The 16,134-nt window shown below is 45.1% G+C and overlaps 1 protein-coding gene across 2 annotated transcripts in view; it reads right to left on the bottom strand.

Annotated features, from left to right (window-relative positions):
• The window catches only part of LOC118210921 (semaphorin-3F-like), a 77,158-nt gene that overhangs the window by 23,139 nt on the left and 37,885 nt on the right, over positions 1–16,134 (bottom strand). For both annotated transcript variants that reach the window (XM_035387431.1, XM_035387429.1), the window contains exons 3-5: positions 5,193–5,353; positions 4,588–4,650; positions 1,269–1,388 (exon numbers count right to left, since the gene is read on the bottom strand). In XM_035387431.1, coding sequence (XP_035243322.1) covers positions 1,269–1,388; positions 4,588–4,650; positions 5,193–5,353 — 344 coding nt within the window. The remainder of the gene's footprint in view (positions 1–1,268; positions 1,389–4,587; positions 4,651–5,192; positions 5,354–16,134) is intronic.

Here is a 16,134-nt window from a genome sequence, read left to right on the forward strand (position 1 = left end):
GAGCACTTAAGGTGAACCCTTCCCAGACCATTTCATATGAAAGAGAAAAGACTTATGGTGTTAATGCAAAACAGGAGACTTTCTTCTGGCCCTCTATAAAGCTTGTTCCCATGATGGAACACACTCTTTTACGTTTTGTGAACTCTGAACCCTGACTCGAGGATTGGAGTTACACAGCACAGAGGGGATGGGCAGAACAAGCAGGCTGGGCTTCAGACATGTTGCTTTAGGGATGGCACTAGCAGACGTGCATGAGAACCCAGTGTTTGGTTAAGGGCAGATTAGTGGGAAGCACAGGAATCGGCAGGGTGGTGTCCAGAAGGCCTCTGGCACCATAATCCAGGCCCTGGAGGAAGCAAACTCTGAACAAACAACTTTTATTTAAGTCCTGTTTCAAAAGCCCCCGGACTGGCATTAAAAAAACAACCGCATTTAAAGAAGTGGGGCAATGGAGGGGCTAAGTCGCAATGTGGGGATGTCCAAAAATAAGAAGGAAATGCACCAAAATTGTATTGCTCGGCCTGGAGGAGGAAATTCAAGCCTCCCAATTAAACCATAAGACTAAACATGTAGCGGAATAACGGTGCGCTGGGGACAACAGCTGCTGGGGCTCTGATGGCAGCCAGCAGAGGGGGTGGAGATGTGGCGGTTTGGGGATGTGGGGGTACAAGCTTGACGATGGAAGGGAGACTCATTCATTATAGTCTTTCAGAGCCTCTCAGACATGAAACTGGCACCACTTCTGCAGTGGGACATTTCACATACTACACACAGTCTTTTTACTACCAGAACTCAGAGCCTGGCTGCAGTGGACCTCCTTAGCAGCAGGGGTCACTCTCATGCTGTCCGTCTCAGGGACAATACTGCATCCAGCATTTCTGTGCATCTTTCTAGCTAACACACATGAATGCTCGATACTAACTCAGTGATTGTCTATTAGAGAGATACTCGCATTGTCTATACTGACATTTACAAATGAATGAGATATACTTCGATTTACAGGCCTTTTCAGTTCATTAGTGTTCAATCAGTCTAAAATCCCTAACATTCAAAACAAATGAAGAACAACTAATTCAACATGTCTACCATCGTAAACTAAAGGCAGAAATTAATTCACACGGGTCAATTTTGCAGTCTGGAGAAAGTTCTGTGGCAAAAGTGGAGGCATTATGCAAGAGTGTGTAAACCATAATGGAAAACACAGAATCTGGCATGGAATCTGTGAGTCAAGTCATCCGGCAGAAGCCAGACTCAGTGGCCAGCTTTACCTGAGGCTTGCGTCCTCGATTGACGTAGGTGCACACGGGATTGTAGGCTCCAGTGCCGCAGACATACAGGTGAGTCCGGTTCCATGGTTCGATCAAGCGGATGAAGTTTCCACATTCCCCCTAAAGACAGGCCCAAGGAAGGGATTCATCATCAATAACATTTGAAGATTAGCAATCTACTGAAGATGACCTCCGACTGTATGTGACAAAAGCCAAACATTTGAGACAGTCAATGAATATTTTCAGCGGAAGGCTATACCTTTTATATTTAGCCCATGTCCTTGCTCAGAGCTTACCTTTTTATATAGTATCCATTTATAGCTGTATATTTACTGAAGCAATTCAGGCTAAATATCTTGCTCAAAGGTACAACAACAGAGCCCCCACTGAGAATCAAACAGAAACTTTTCAGATAAAAGCCCAATTCCCCAACCATTATACTAAACCAACAAAACAAAATTATGTAGACTGGACAAGATAACTTACAGCTAAAAATATAAGAAACATTAATACTTCATCAATTCATTCCTTTAAGAAAATATGAAGGCTGATATTTAAATATTAAATAATTCATTAAAAAGCATACAAAAACAAGAGAGCATACTAAAAACTCTCCTGCACTGGGTTTGCCTATACAGTAAGTACAGTGGCCAGCTTATCAAAAAGGCAGGAAGGGACTTTACCTCCCAAGTCACCACACCCACCCCCCCAAGCAAAACAGAAACCAACAGGACCAATGTTCTGTATGAGGGAAAATCAATTGGACCTAATGGCTGATTGGTCAAATTCCAATCATCTTGCAAATGTACAGCAACATGTTACATTTAGATCTGATATAAATAATCAATTGTTCTCATGGTAGGAAACTTCTCCAATGGCACTTATAATCAGTTTATCCATCAGATCTAGTCACAATGGGCCTTTACTGAAAATACATCAATTTTTCTGCATGTTACTATCTCATAAATTATCCATAATAATTTTTCACATGGTGGATCCATTGGGAAAACATGACATTCTCAATCACCACATCACACCACACTGCTACTCCAATAACATCTTGAAGCACTTAAGGCTTTCATGAAGCCTTCTGATAAGTTGGATGGAGGTCAAATAGAAAATTTGGTCCATTGAACCCTGGCACCCGCCAACTCCCATTTACTGCACATGCTGAATCTGTATATTATAGAGCATCCTGAGGCTACATATTTCTCCTCAGCAAGCTCTCACAGGGCCCAGGATGGGGTTAACATCAGTCCTTCAGGTGCAAATGATAAAAAACAAAAAACAAAACAAAAGCCCAGAGACCCAACAGTACCAAGACACTGGCGCCTTCCTTGGTGACTCTCTGTGTAAACTTTACTGGCGTCAGTCTTGGAATTTCTTCCTTGTGTTTTTGTCTCTCTCCATACCACCCTCTTTGTGGTCAGAGCAGGAGGGCTTAACACATCTGTGCCACTGCACAGATAACTGGTGCAAGATGTTCTGAGAGAAGAGGTTGTTATATGCCCTCAAGTTCCTCTAAAAAGTTGACTTTCTCAGATCTTCAATGAAAGAATATTTAGGTATTTTCTTTAAGTAAAAACAGTTAAATAAAACATGTATAAAAAGCCTTTTCTGCAGTGTGCTTGTGTAAGAAGCAGATGTGCAATTGTATGAGATCATTCAGCAGATTGATTAGTTGTGACTGGGTCCTTCTGCAGGACTCCACTCAGGCATCCCATTGTGTTGATTTGTCTTCACCTTCTCACTGCATAGATGTTACAGAGAGACTCTTTACACTCCATGAATTGATAATTTGTCAGACATTCATAATTACACAATGTTCCTTTGGTTCCCATGGTTACCACAACTCCATATGAATTAACCCAGGTTTTCCAGACCACCTGAATGATGGGGTAGAGAAGCACTAGCCATTGCATTACACGTCTTAAACCTGCCAATTAAGCATTTTTACTGGAATACAACCCCTCCCCCCAATACGGAATCCCTAACAAAAAATAATGATTGGCAACAGTGTGGCTCAATCTTAAAACAAAACACACACTGATTTGAGTGCCAGAGCTCGTGGCGATTAAATGAACCCACTATTTGCAAATAACAGGTAACTGGGGTTCTATTCCACATCAGCTCTCTCCCCCAGGGATTCAGCCAAACACACTGTTCTCCCACCTGCACCTTTACCAAAGACTCCCCACACATGAACACAAGGAGTTAATCAAAAGAAGAGACTGAGAAGAGGCTCTACATTTTTTCTCACATCAAAGAGAAAAGATCTATTCCGTTTTTTTGGAATGGTTTTCAACCCAGAGGTTTTGGAGTGTTGAGTGTCCAGTTTCTTGCCTTCATCTACCTGATACCCACCAGTCATAAAGTCTTTTTTTAGGTCCCCAAAGCACAAACGTTATTATGTGTCTGTGTCTCAGATGGAAGGCGAGTGGGAAAGAGGGGGTACGTCTGCCCATGAGGTGCACTGTTACAGACCATTGTGCTGCAGGGAATGGTCCCTGGAGTGCTCACTATAAGCCCCCTCCAGTTTCCTCCTCTGCAGTTTGATATTGTGCAAACCGAAAGCAACGCCTCAACCACAGGCTCCAACGGAAAATTGGGTTTACAGAGTGACATTTCACTAACACCTCTAACATTGTTTTCTGCTCCAGCTATGTATCCATCTATGTCTGAGCAGACAGTAGAGTGAAGTCCAAATGAAAGGGTGTGAAGAGGGAGAGGGAGTCCCATCTGTACTGTCTTGGGCTGGCCTGAGCAGCACTGGGCTGGGCTAGTCTAAGCTAAGCTGCGCTAGTTTGGTCTGACCTGCTCAATGTTTTGAAAGTGTGGTCTGAGCTGGGCTAGTTTGGGCTGATCTTCTCTAAGCTCAGCTAGGCATGTCTATTCTGGCATAAACTTGGCCAGACTACAGGCACTACTGAACCAGACAGCCATCCCTTGTTTTTCAAAGACATTCTCCACTGTTGGGTTTGTCGTTGCAACGGGTCAGCCAACACTTCCAAACTGTTTATTATTCAGACTCGCAACATGTGACACCTTACAGATGTAGCCAAGCTATGCAAGCGCACTGCACTCCCAGTCTCAAAAGGCTTTGTTGAAGCCCTATATGCACACATGTCACAGACACCCACATGTACTGTATAAAGATATATTACCATGTCAATTGTGATTGCTAAATGCATTACGTACACAGAGCTATTATTCAGGCAAATAATAGTCACAGCATTGCCCATTGGCTGATATGAAGACCCATGAGTCATTAAGGATAAGGTTGTTAGCGTCAGTAAACAGAATCAACACAAATACTTACATTGGTATCTTTCCCAGATAAGATGCACTCGGTTTTCCGTTGCGGGGGAACCGGCCAGTGGATCTGAACGGGCAGAAGAGGTTATCTGTAGCAACAACACAGCTCATCGCACACTCCATTCCACATCAGTTTGATTTATAGACCCTGGCCCAGCTATCGGGGGTGGTGGCGAGGTCCACACAGGCCGTAATTAGTCCTGAAGGAGCACTCCAGGGTGTTATAACAGCGCTTAGCTGCACGCCCTGCAAAAACAAGGACTGTGAACGCGCTCCAATACAAACGAAGGGCTGGCCGATCAGAGAGGAGAGACAGGGCTCTTACTGTGAAGCCTAAATGCCTGAAAAGGCTGTAATCCTGAAAAACGATACAGCAGAAGTTTACTGTACAATTAGCCCTTCATGAGCAATTTCAATTGTGTGTATCAGAATTATCAGAAGTATTTGCAAATGGGCCTCAAGTCAGCCGTTTGGCTAGACCAATTGAATGGCCTCACACGCAAAGTATGCGGGCTTGGTATATTAAACCAAGCTCTGTACCTAGTATTACGCCATAGGGCAGCCATGTCAGAGGAGAGGGGAGAGAGATGTGAAGGTGTCATCTCTTACAATCAGTGGCTCCTTGTTGATGTCGTGCAGATCCAGGGAGAGGATGTAGTCCTTGCTGCCCACGTACATGCGGTCGTGGTCCTCATCCATGCGCAGGATGCGATAGTCAGTGGAGTTGAGCAGGAAGGAGAAATGATGGGCTGTGCCAGTGGACCTTAGCTCTGGAGAAAACAGAGGAGAGACATCAGAAAAGAAGGATTATAACACAAGGATGTATGCATGCGCACGTGCACACACACACACACACACACACACAAACACAAGTGGACAAAATGCACTTTACAGGCCAGAGAGGGTAATTTCAGACTAACTCTATTCAAAATTCAAGTTCTTTTAAATCCACAGAAATGTTTTTTTTTGTATGTCAGGTCGAATAAGGAACAAGGCATCCAGTCCTCTTGTAATATTACCTTTGTGAAAGCTATGAAAACAGGGATGGTTCTCATTTTACAAACTACACAAACCCCAGAGTAGGGTTGGGTGCATGACAGAAAGCAAGCTACCTGCCATCTCTTGCTTAACTCTAACCTCATTTCATCTCAATGCAACTTCACTGGGCACCAAGCAAGCATGAGCACGCACATACACACACACACACCCACACATGCATGCTTAGCTAATCACAAATAACAATATCTGTTCCATCTTGTTGACAAATCTTTTATTTTTCATTCAATTTCAACCCCCACACCATGTTATTAAAGGATATATCTGGATGTTTTTTTTGTTTTGTTTTGTTTTTGTCCCACATGAAGTAATTTGGATAATTTACAGTCTGTTGCATGTTCCAACAGAACACACTAAGTACAATATTTAATTGATACTTTTGGTTTATTATTTGTGTGTAAACACCCAAAACCGTGAGTACTATTTGCTGATTGCAATACAAGGCCACAAATCAGGGCCCTGGTTCCTGTGAAGGCCTTTCAGATGAGGATTCTCATTGGGTTTCACTTTCATCTTAGAAGAGGAGACACCCTGATCACGGATTTAGGTGTATCCTCTCATCATCTGCGAGCCGGTGTGTTGCCGTGGTTGCACGGCAGTTAAGAGTTGCCCGCCGCAGCCCTGTCAACAGTAACCTGACCCCTGCACCCTCCTCCCACCACCCCCACCGCCCCACCCCCAAGCATCCTCTCAGACAGGTTTGACGGATGGTTTGTTGAGACTGTCTCATCAGCTCAGCGCTGGTGTATAGACAGGAGCTTGTCTCATAAACCCCAAAACACCAAACAAATGCTTGTCGCGCTGCCGCTGGGACGAGAGGGTGGGCACGTGCTGGGGTGCGCTCTCAGCATCAATCATCACGTCACCCAGCTATGCGTTCTATTCACGGATTTGCAGCCATCTTAATCTCCCCATAGCTCTTCTTCCAAAGAACAAAGTCAAAACTGAATCTGCCGTTCCCTCGATCTGGCTTCCCAATGAAATATTTCAACATTTTCAACTTCCCATAAGCACAGCTGTCTAGTTCATGGTGAACTTGTTGGTTGATGGTAGACCACCTCTTAAACCACAAGCATGATTCTGGCCCTGAGTCATGCCACTGATGACACATGGCTAGCGTATGCATGACCACACTCAAACCCATATTCTACCACTGTGAACATATGTTCCAACAACCAAACATAAGTCCAAATGCCCATTCATAGCCAGTAAATATCACATATTCATCATTCTGAAATGATATTTTATTTTGAGCAATACTTGAGCAATACAGTATATTCATGAGGGTATAGTATATGAGTCACTTTTCAGTGGAGTTGTAGTTTACATCATTAACGCATGGTTAATAGCACTAATGTTTCTATATTTATAAATAATAATTGAATAAGAGTGCCTGCCATTTACAGAATCTATTAACAGGTCACACTGTTGATTGACACCTAGCAGCATGCTCTGCCTCCAGCAGACGATATGCCAGACAGACTGATGTGCTGCCCTCCATTACACAAGCTCCCCCCAATCCACTTACTTCTGTGAAAGATACACATATGTACATACACAAACACAGTAGTCTTTTGGATACAAACTACAGAATACAGTGTCTGGACATCAGGCGCACACTTGTTATTGTAATTTTTCAGTTTCTTCACATAAAAACCAAACCCATCCCCGCAAATACCTGAAGTGTCCTCAAGTACAATGCACATCCATATTTTCCTATTATATATTCAGCTATATGTCAACAACAATACATGTATTAAAGTACATATTTCCATCATGGTACAATGCAACAATTTTTTTCTGCATTTCTGGGGGTTTAAAACAATATGAAACAATATCTGGAAAGCCCTCATCCCTCCTCTCCAAAGTCCGCATCGACAAGCCAAGCAGAAATTAATCCTGTTCTGTCTGCTATGTTATAAGAATTGACCAGTGGGTCAGAACAGCCTCCTCGAAGCATGCTGACGCTTGTAGACCACACACTGATGCATTACTAAGAAGGATAATTTAACATCCATTGTGGCTATTGTGGAAACTCACTCAGAAATCTTCAGTTTTAAAAGGGAAGATATTTTACACAAAATGCCACAAGGGCTTGTTATATTACAGTAATGGAACTTCCTGGTTTGTGGTCTATGAAAAAGCAAAGAAAGAAAAAAATAAGAAGAAAGAAAGAACGAACAAACCCTGGAGCTTAATGTGTCCCAGCTACTGTGTATTATCCTCTTCCATCCCATAAGATGAGGTACTGATGGAATATGTCAACATCAAATGTTGATCCAGCCCTCGTAATAGAAGCAATGCAATTATCTTCTTGACCATCCTGCTCATACATTGGTCCACCAGCCACCAGAACACATCACAGTTTGGACCTGAATTGGCGAAATATTGGTGTAAACCCTGTGATAAAAGCAGGAGGGTACTGCGGCACTGGCTGGTACTATGCTTTGCCATGCTGGCAGGTCGGCAAGCTGTTAGGACCTAGCTAAGGAATGAGCATGGGCTCAACAGACACCATGCCAGTCACACGCACAGACACACAGACACACACTCCTTCTGTTGTCCAGGCAGTCAGGATGTTCAAAGTAAGGGACCCCCATCTTTAACATGTATGAAAGCTTTCTTTCAGAAATAAAGCCTTTGGAGGCCTGATGGTGCAGCTCAAAACACTGTGTCTGCCTCTCATCCTCAAGCAGGACAGTGTTTTCACCGCATCTACTTATCCTGGGGCTTTGGAATCCCACATCGGAAAAAGCGCAAATAACTCCCATTAGGGCCCGCTAAATCATTAAAGCGCACGAGCACAGTGTGCTAAATTAGGCTGTCTCTGGCTGGGGGGTCTGGAGGGCTGGACACACTGCAGAGCTTTGTTCCCGGGGTGGCCCTGCCCCCCCCCCCCCCCCCCCAGGGACTGGAAATGGCCCATTAGAGAGGGAAAGTGAGACTGTGTGTTACTGGGTAGGGGAACCTGATACCACATCCCTCTCAAGGTGGGCAGCAGTGCAGAATGGGAAGGTAATTCCTGGAGATGGACACCCCAAACGGGCCATGCAGTTAGCTTTCCACTCCGATGAGCTTGGAAAATCTCTTTTAGCTTTGACTAGCACCAACCCCGCTGTTCTCTCTTGCAAAAATACACACACACACACAGACAATAAGCCATTGCTACTGGCTGGCTCACTCAGGTAAAACTGTGCCGTTACAAGCATCCGAATGGGCGCTAATGGCATACTGCTGTGCAAGCTACTGCTTTGTACTGTGGACTGACATTTTCGGTAAGGTGTGGCTGCAGTAGCTCAACAGGGAGAGCCATGCTCACGGTGACACGGTGTCTCTGGCTGATGGGCACAAACAGCTGAGTCCAGATGCCTTGCCCTACAGGGGGCAGTGTTGTAGTCTTGCAGACCATCTCAATATAGAACGTTTTGGGTCCTGTGGTGGGCATGGACTATGCATCTCTATGACAGCAAAGGATGCACTCCCCACTCCCCGACCCACCCCCCCCCCACCCAATGGGCTGATATCACCTGAATCACAAATTGGCACCCCTTTCAACCCCTGCTTTTCCAGGTCACACCAATGTAGCACGAAACCCGAGCAAGGGCACAGGTGCACCCATTGACATTGGCAGCAGGAAGAGGAGCTGTCTTCACTGGGCACTTTAATCCCTGCCATCCCCCAGAAGGCTCATGTTCCTGGCTTCCTCCAACACCTCCTCTTCTCCCTACACCCCTCCTCAGCCCCAACCTCTCAGCTGATACCCTCTAAGCAGGGCCAGGAGCCTCCTCACCAAATTCTTACCCAAATCTTGCCATCTTTAACCCCTGCTTGGCAGTGTGGAGAATACCCTGTCTGCTGTCTCTCATTTCCTCACTTTGGAAAATGTTCTTTTAAAAACATATGTTCATCCTTTAACCTAGTCATCGACACAATGGGTGACAGAACCATCCCACTGTGCCCATGGACTATCCAGAGCTATTACCTAATAACAATATCTGGAATTAATCAAATGCACATTTCTGTTAAAAAGAACCACTGACCACAGCGTTGTAATCCACTGTTCCCAGTCATATCAGCTGACCATTGATTAGCGTCCAGAACACAAGTAGTTTTAGTACCGCCAGTGCACACACACATAATGGTTCAATATCCGGTGGGGAGACAGCCCAGCCTCCGCTGGGCTCAGCCCCGGCTCAGTTAAAAACACTGTTTCCTGAAAGCCAGGAAAGCGGTCTCCCGTATGCAGGGGCTTTAAGCCCTCTGGACCGTGCTCATTGTGTCATGCCGGAATGGCTGCAGTCCCTGCCAGAAACCACAAATGGATCACTGGAGCTGCTGATTTTAGACAGGTCCCTCTTTTTGAATTGGCCCCTCCTTCCTTCCAATGCTGAGACAAGATTTGGCTTCTAAACAAACCTACAGATAGCCTCAGGGACCCATGTATAGCATATCTTTCATTACTCAGTCAGAAAAATTCCCGGAAAGCCAGGGGAGAACTCCCTCAAATATCATTGTGCAGTATGAACAACCTTCAGCAGCGTGCAATGGATATTGAACTGGATAAAACTTCATTCCGGCTCAAGCCACTGAGCTGGCGTAATACCAAATCTGAAAAAGTGAACCTTTTTTCAACCAAATAAACACACAGTGAATGCATTAAGTCGCACTTGTGTTGTGTGGTTTGTTTAAGAACGTGGGAACTTCCAGAAATTGAGCTTTGGAAAGATTATGGCATCTCCAATCACCTTACAGTACACAATCCTACCCACATCTCCTTTTACACCAAATCCAGAATTAAAGAACATTACTGGATGATGGAAAACCTTTCAGGCAATGTTCAACATGAGACAACAAAACCAACAAAAATAAAAATAAATGCTGGCCCATACCTCTGTAATTTGCATTACGTGTGCTTTAACTCTTCTTCTTTCCAAATCAGCTAAATTAAAAGGCTGGCCACTGTCGAGCACAGAGGAGAGCATGTATCAGCATGAAGGCTCACGGCAGTCCTTTAATAGACTGATGGGATGGGGGGAGAATAAGGAGGGGGAGTTAGAGGGATGGGAGATTGGGTAAGGGTTGGAGGGGGGCTAGGTATTTTGAATTTTGAGGTTAGTTGAAGGCTTGACACTACAGAGGAGAGACAGGGTGGGGCAGGAGGAGAAGGATTTCAGCCCTGGCAGTCCTGAGTCTGCTATGTTTTCTTTCAGGTTATTGCATGATAGATGACAACCACCTGTATAACATCAACTCGGTGTATTGTCGGTCTGTTGGATGGTGAAATGATCTTTCACTGTTGCCAGGTAATATTACCAAACACTGCAATATCCTATCCAAGTAAGATCTAAAAAGGCCCCTGGGCTTGAAGCTCATCTCTTGCCAGGTGAGCTTTGCTGAAACCCTGATGTGAAACAGGCCACATTTAAATAGCTGCTATGCAATGCAGTGGTTGAGGATCTGAACCAGTTACCCTAAGACTGTGGGTTTGATTCCCACAATAGGTGTAACACTGCTGTTCCAGCCTTGGGCAATACTCCTTCTGAATTGCCGAACCTAAACTGCTTCAGCAGTAATCAATATACTAGCTACTGTAAAATGTAAAAAAATGTAAGCCAACTTGGATAACAATGACTGTGCAGAGAGGATAGATTATGAAGGGTATCTTTTGATTTGGAGCAAACCTGTTTGGATACAGATCAGCTGATGCTCTGGAGATCCTGTGCATAGATAGGACTGTGGTGCCTGAAAACAGCCCTGATGGAGGGCCCACAGTCTTGAGTTCCCACAGTTAATATGACAGGAGAGTTAATTACAGTGTTCAAGAGCGACGGATGAGGTAACATACTCTCACGCTCAAACAAGAGGGTGGCAAAAAAAAGAATCCGTGCTTTAGGTTTTACAAACTGTCCTTTGTGGAGAGAACTATGGGGCCATCATGTGTGGTTTATGGCTCCAGGGAATAAGAGAGTAATGATGAAAACAAAAAGAGCTGCAATGTTGGTAATTTTATACCCCTTTTATGCGGCTGTGTTGTATGATTCATCCAACCAGCTGCGACATGAGCTTTGAAAGTTTCATGTCCCCTGCAGTAGCCACCTCTTAGCCTTGGGAGCCACCGGACATTGAAACATGATGCTACTCATAAACACCCCACCGCATGCTGCCACTGAAAATGAACAGCAGCGGCATGAAATTTTGGCCTCGCTGCTCTACACACTTGTTTGCATAGCTTCTCTTCAGGAGTAAACTGTGCTTATGACTTGTGAGTGAAGTGCACTTTAAGATTGGTCACTTAATTTCTTGTTTTTCACCAGGAGTGACTGACCTGTGATCAACTCCTCCAGCTCAAGCCAGGGTGCTCATGTTTAACCCCGTGTGAACCCGGGTTCTAATGGAAATGTCATGAGGTATTTGGCCATTGGATGCAAATGACATTACACCCAATTACCAGGTTCCAGAAGCAGCCCAACGAAAACATGCCCTTTCAAGCTGTGTAGCACTGAGCCATCAGTCAGTCTGGCTCTCTGCAATACATATCTTCTGCAGACCCTGGTCAAAGCTAAATAGCTATAGACGGAGCACAGCGCTGTACCCATCATAGGCAAAATAATTTGTGAATCTAAGATATAATCTGCACCTCAATATCCTCCCAAGCAGCATGACCCGAAACTGTCAGACTGAGGCCCACAGTGAATCTGACACACCTATATGTCACAATGTGGATAATTTAGACTCTGCTGTGAATGTCTCGGGTGGCGTTCTCACACTAATTCCCTGTGGTGAGATGAGGGCAGGGGCTGCCATGGATAAGACTGACAGGTTAAAGAAACAGTTACAGCCACATGCTCCCAGAATCCCCTAATGTGGTCTGGCTGTGTCCACTGTCTGTTCTGTGCAGAGGTACCTTTATAGACATCCATCTTCAGCACCCAGCCTAGGCAGAATGTGCACATTTGTTATGGGAATGGCTTGTTACTACAGTGAAAACAGCTGTGCTCTTCAGAGAGACAACCTGTGATTAGTAGCATAGATCCTTTGGTGGCAATACACATAGTGGTTCAGGAGTTAGGCATGTAGGGTAGGTTTGAATTTTTGGTTGGGCCCTATCCTTGCAAGGAACTTAGTCCAGTAGCTACCATAATATTCAGCAGTTTATTGACAAAATACAGAAAAAAACCCAAAAAGGGTGTATAAGCTTCTCTGGATAAGCCTTCTGCTAAGAAAATGAATACTGTGAAAAAAGGAAACATCTCCCGACTGACTCAGCTGTTCCTCCTTGAAAGACATTTTCATTCTATGTTCCATTCCAAAAATATTAATGGGTTGCTGTCGTCATGGCTCTACACATGATGACCAAAGACAAATAAACACAAGGGCAATTTCTGTGACTGCTTGCGGTCACCACAGAAAGGCAAGAGGTGTTGCCGACAAGAGAAGATCAAAAGTTCAAAAGGCCTGGATGCCAAGTCTCACCCAGCACTGCTGAAAAGGAGGCTGCGAGCAGCTGCAACCCTAAGGTCAGATATGAATCTGGAAATAACACCAAGGAAGTGAGATTGTTGACTAAAGATCAGAAGGAATCCACAGCTTAGCATGTACAGGAGAAATCAGAGGAAGAGATCACACTTGCAGAAGACTGATAGGTGTAAGTGTTATTGTATTTTTACACAGCTAGGACACACCACCCTGGTCCTGCTGTGTGCCCGTGTCTGAGTCACACAGCCTCTGGGAAACACGTAGCAGAGTGCACAAACAAACAGAGTCATGGCTTCAGCTTTGGACATGCTTCAACCAGACAAGTTTCTCCCAGACACCCAGCAACTCGACTGCACAAAATCAAACTTGATTTCTTCCCTCCACTGCCCCTTCTCTTCAAAAAATAACTCTCCCATGATCCATTGGGTTCCTCCATTGGTACCTGGCATCAGCGACTGATCTCTGTCCCCCTCGCCAAGTTTGAGAGAGCCGGTGGAGCTGAGCTGGGGCTTTAGCGTCATGCAGAAAGGCCCGCATTGTGCCCTGGCCCAGCATGTGCCTTTGAAGAGCGGGAGGTAATGAAACATGCCGGCGGGTTTTAGGAGGGGTGCGACGGGCGTCTTGTCATCAGGCACCTGTATGTGGAGCTGCTATCAGCCCGACCCATCTCCTCCGGCAGCACACAATGGCGCATACCTGCCCAGACATTCCTTGCGCGTCCTTCGAATTCCCGCTCTGCATTCACCCTGAGAGTCTTAATAAAGAGCCGGGTGTAACCAGCCCATTCCACGGATTGTTCCCTGCCAAGCCTGCATTCGTGCTCTCCTCTCTTTGCTTTCTGCAGTCTGCAGTGTCTCTTAGTGAAGGTCCTGCTAAATAACACCCCCTTCGCACTCTCAGTATCTGTTAAATATTGCCCCCAACCTATCACTGACTACCATACCTGCTAAATGCTAAATCATGACAGCTCTCTGTTCGCCTATATCAACACTTCATTATCAGTCCCCCGGCACACATGCGCACACACACATACACACAGCATGGGACTATTAGCTCACCGCCTCTAAAATTATGGACCACATATTCTGACCCCATCCTCCTCATAGAATGGCACCAAATCCTATTGGCCTTGAGTATCAGCTCTGAGGGGCAATGAGTGGCAATTTTATTGTCCAAATAAATATCTTGACCACCATGGTTCCGTGTCCTGTCAAACCAATGACCCCTCCATTTCCTGCCCACTCCTCGGTGCTGACGGACAGGCTGTGTAAGCAGATGCAGGGGTCATTTAGCAGGAGGAACTGCAGAAAGAAATCCACTACAGCGCTGCATATTCACACCCCGCCTCAACACGACAGGCCTGCTTGGTCACCTGACAACAGCATGAGGTAAATGAGATGGACAGAGGACAGCACCTCATAGGGCGGATAAGATGTAGACACACTCATCCTTTCGCACACCAATTACCGGTTTTCTAACTGGGCTTGTTAATTAAAACCCAGGAAAGGAAGCCTGTTGATTTAAAAATAAACTGAAGGCAGAGGAAATAGGTGTTTTTGTTCTGGCCCAGGCACCTCCTCTACTTCTTTCAATCCAAAAATATACAGAAAATATGATGACTGAGAAATCTGAGGTGATTTCAGGTGTATTCACTCCAAAAAGAAAAAGATAGTGCCATATATCTATTATCTGTGCTATTTTAAAATTTGACTGGCAAGACCAGTGTTAGCCCTTTCCTCCACCAGAAGCACTGCGGTTTGGATTTAGAGCCAGATTGCATTGGTGATTCAAGTATGGCCAGAGCTGTGATTTAGAGCCTGTCACTCGGCCAGCGAGGAACAGCAGAGCTCTCCGATAACGATGAAAGTTAAACGCAGCCCGAATAAGGAGAAAATCCTCTAAAACCACAGATAAGTGACAGGCACTAGAGCAGCACCGCAGTAAAATGAAATAAAGAAATTAATCTGGGCTGAAAAATGGCTGTTAAGCTCTGTGGTTATTGGCCGTCACACACCAAAATGAGACCGCCACTCTGGTAGTAAGAATTCACATTCTCTCTCACACATACACACACACACACACACACACACAAGTGTGAGACCCAAGACATGACGGCCAAGGCGGCAGTCAAGGCAGGGGTCAAAGGTCACGGGCTGGCAGCAAAGCCTCTCTTTGCTCTAATTTAATCTAGGATTACTTTGGGGTCAGGGTTATCTCCTTGGGTCTGAGCAGACTTGGGAATCAGGGATTGTGGGAATGAAGTGGCATTACTGCTGCCTGAGCTGAATCACAATGAGAGAGCCATCAGCCAGGCAAGACAGCACAGAGAGAAAAAGAAGGAGCGACAAACTCAGATAGACTGAGGTCACTAACCTTCTCAGGAGGCCATCAAACATCTCTAAATTCTGGACCATATCTAGCATGTCAAAGCCAGAAAACTAAAATCACATTTTCATGTCTATTCTTGTGTTTCCAACTCAGAATGCCCAGGCTGTAGTTGTTATCTTGATCACTGTGAGAAAATTTGAAATCAGCAGAATTGACACCTTGTGAAATAAAATATTATTGACAGCACACAAGCACCTCGACATTCTATGCAAGAGCAGAACAAGGAATAAATTAAGAGTACCAAGAACAAAAAATACAGCGCAAACCCAACCCCATGCAGATGTGGACAGAAGTTCCTGTTGTTTCTGCATCATGTCAGAGTGCTAATCCTGCTGACCTGGAGGAGAGAAAGCCTTTCCCTCTGTTTACATCTCAACATGATTGTCTGGGCCATGGGAGGCACAGGGGCTTATGGGGGAGACTGCTGGGGCTGGCCAGCATGTCCCTGTAATGAAGATAAAGCTGTGTTTGTTGTCCCAGCTCTGGTCTGAACTGCAGCGGGACCAATGCCGCTGAAAACAGAGGTCAGAGGTCACAAACACAGCAGCACCGAGGCAGGGGTGTGAGTAGGGGAAGGAATCTATAAATGAGCCCACCTAAGTTAGGATTTTAATGTCAGCTGCTGCAATGT

Source organism: Anguilla anguilla, chromosome 13, assembly GCF_013347855.1.
Source record: "Anguilla anguilla isolate fAngAng1 chromosome 13, fAngAng1.pri, whole genome shotgun sequence".
NCBI lineage: Eukaryota > Metazoa > Chordata > Actinopteri > Anguilliformes > Anguillidae > Anguilla > Anguilla anguilla.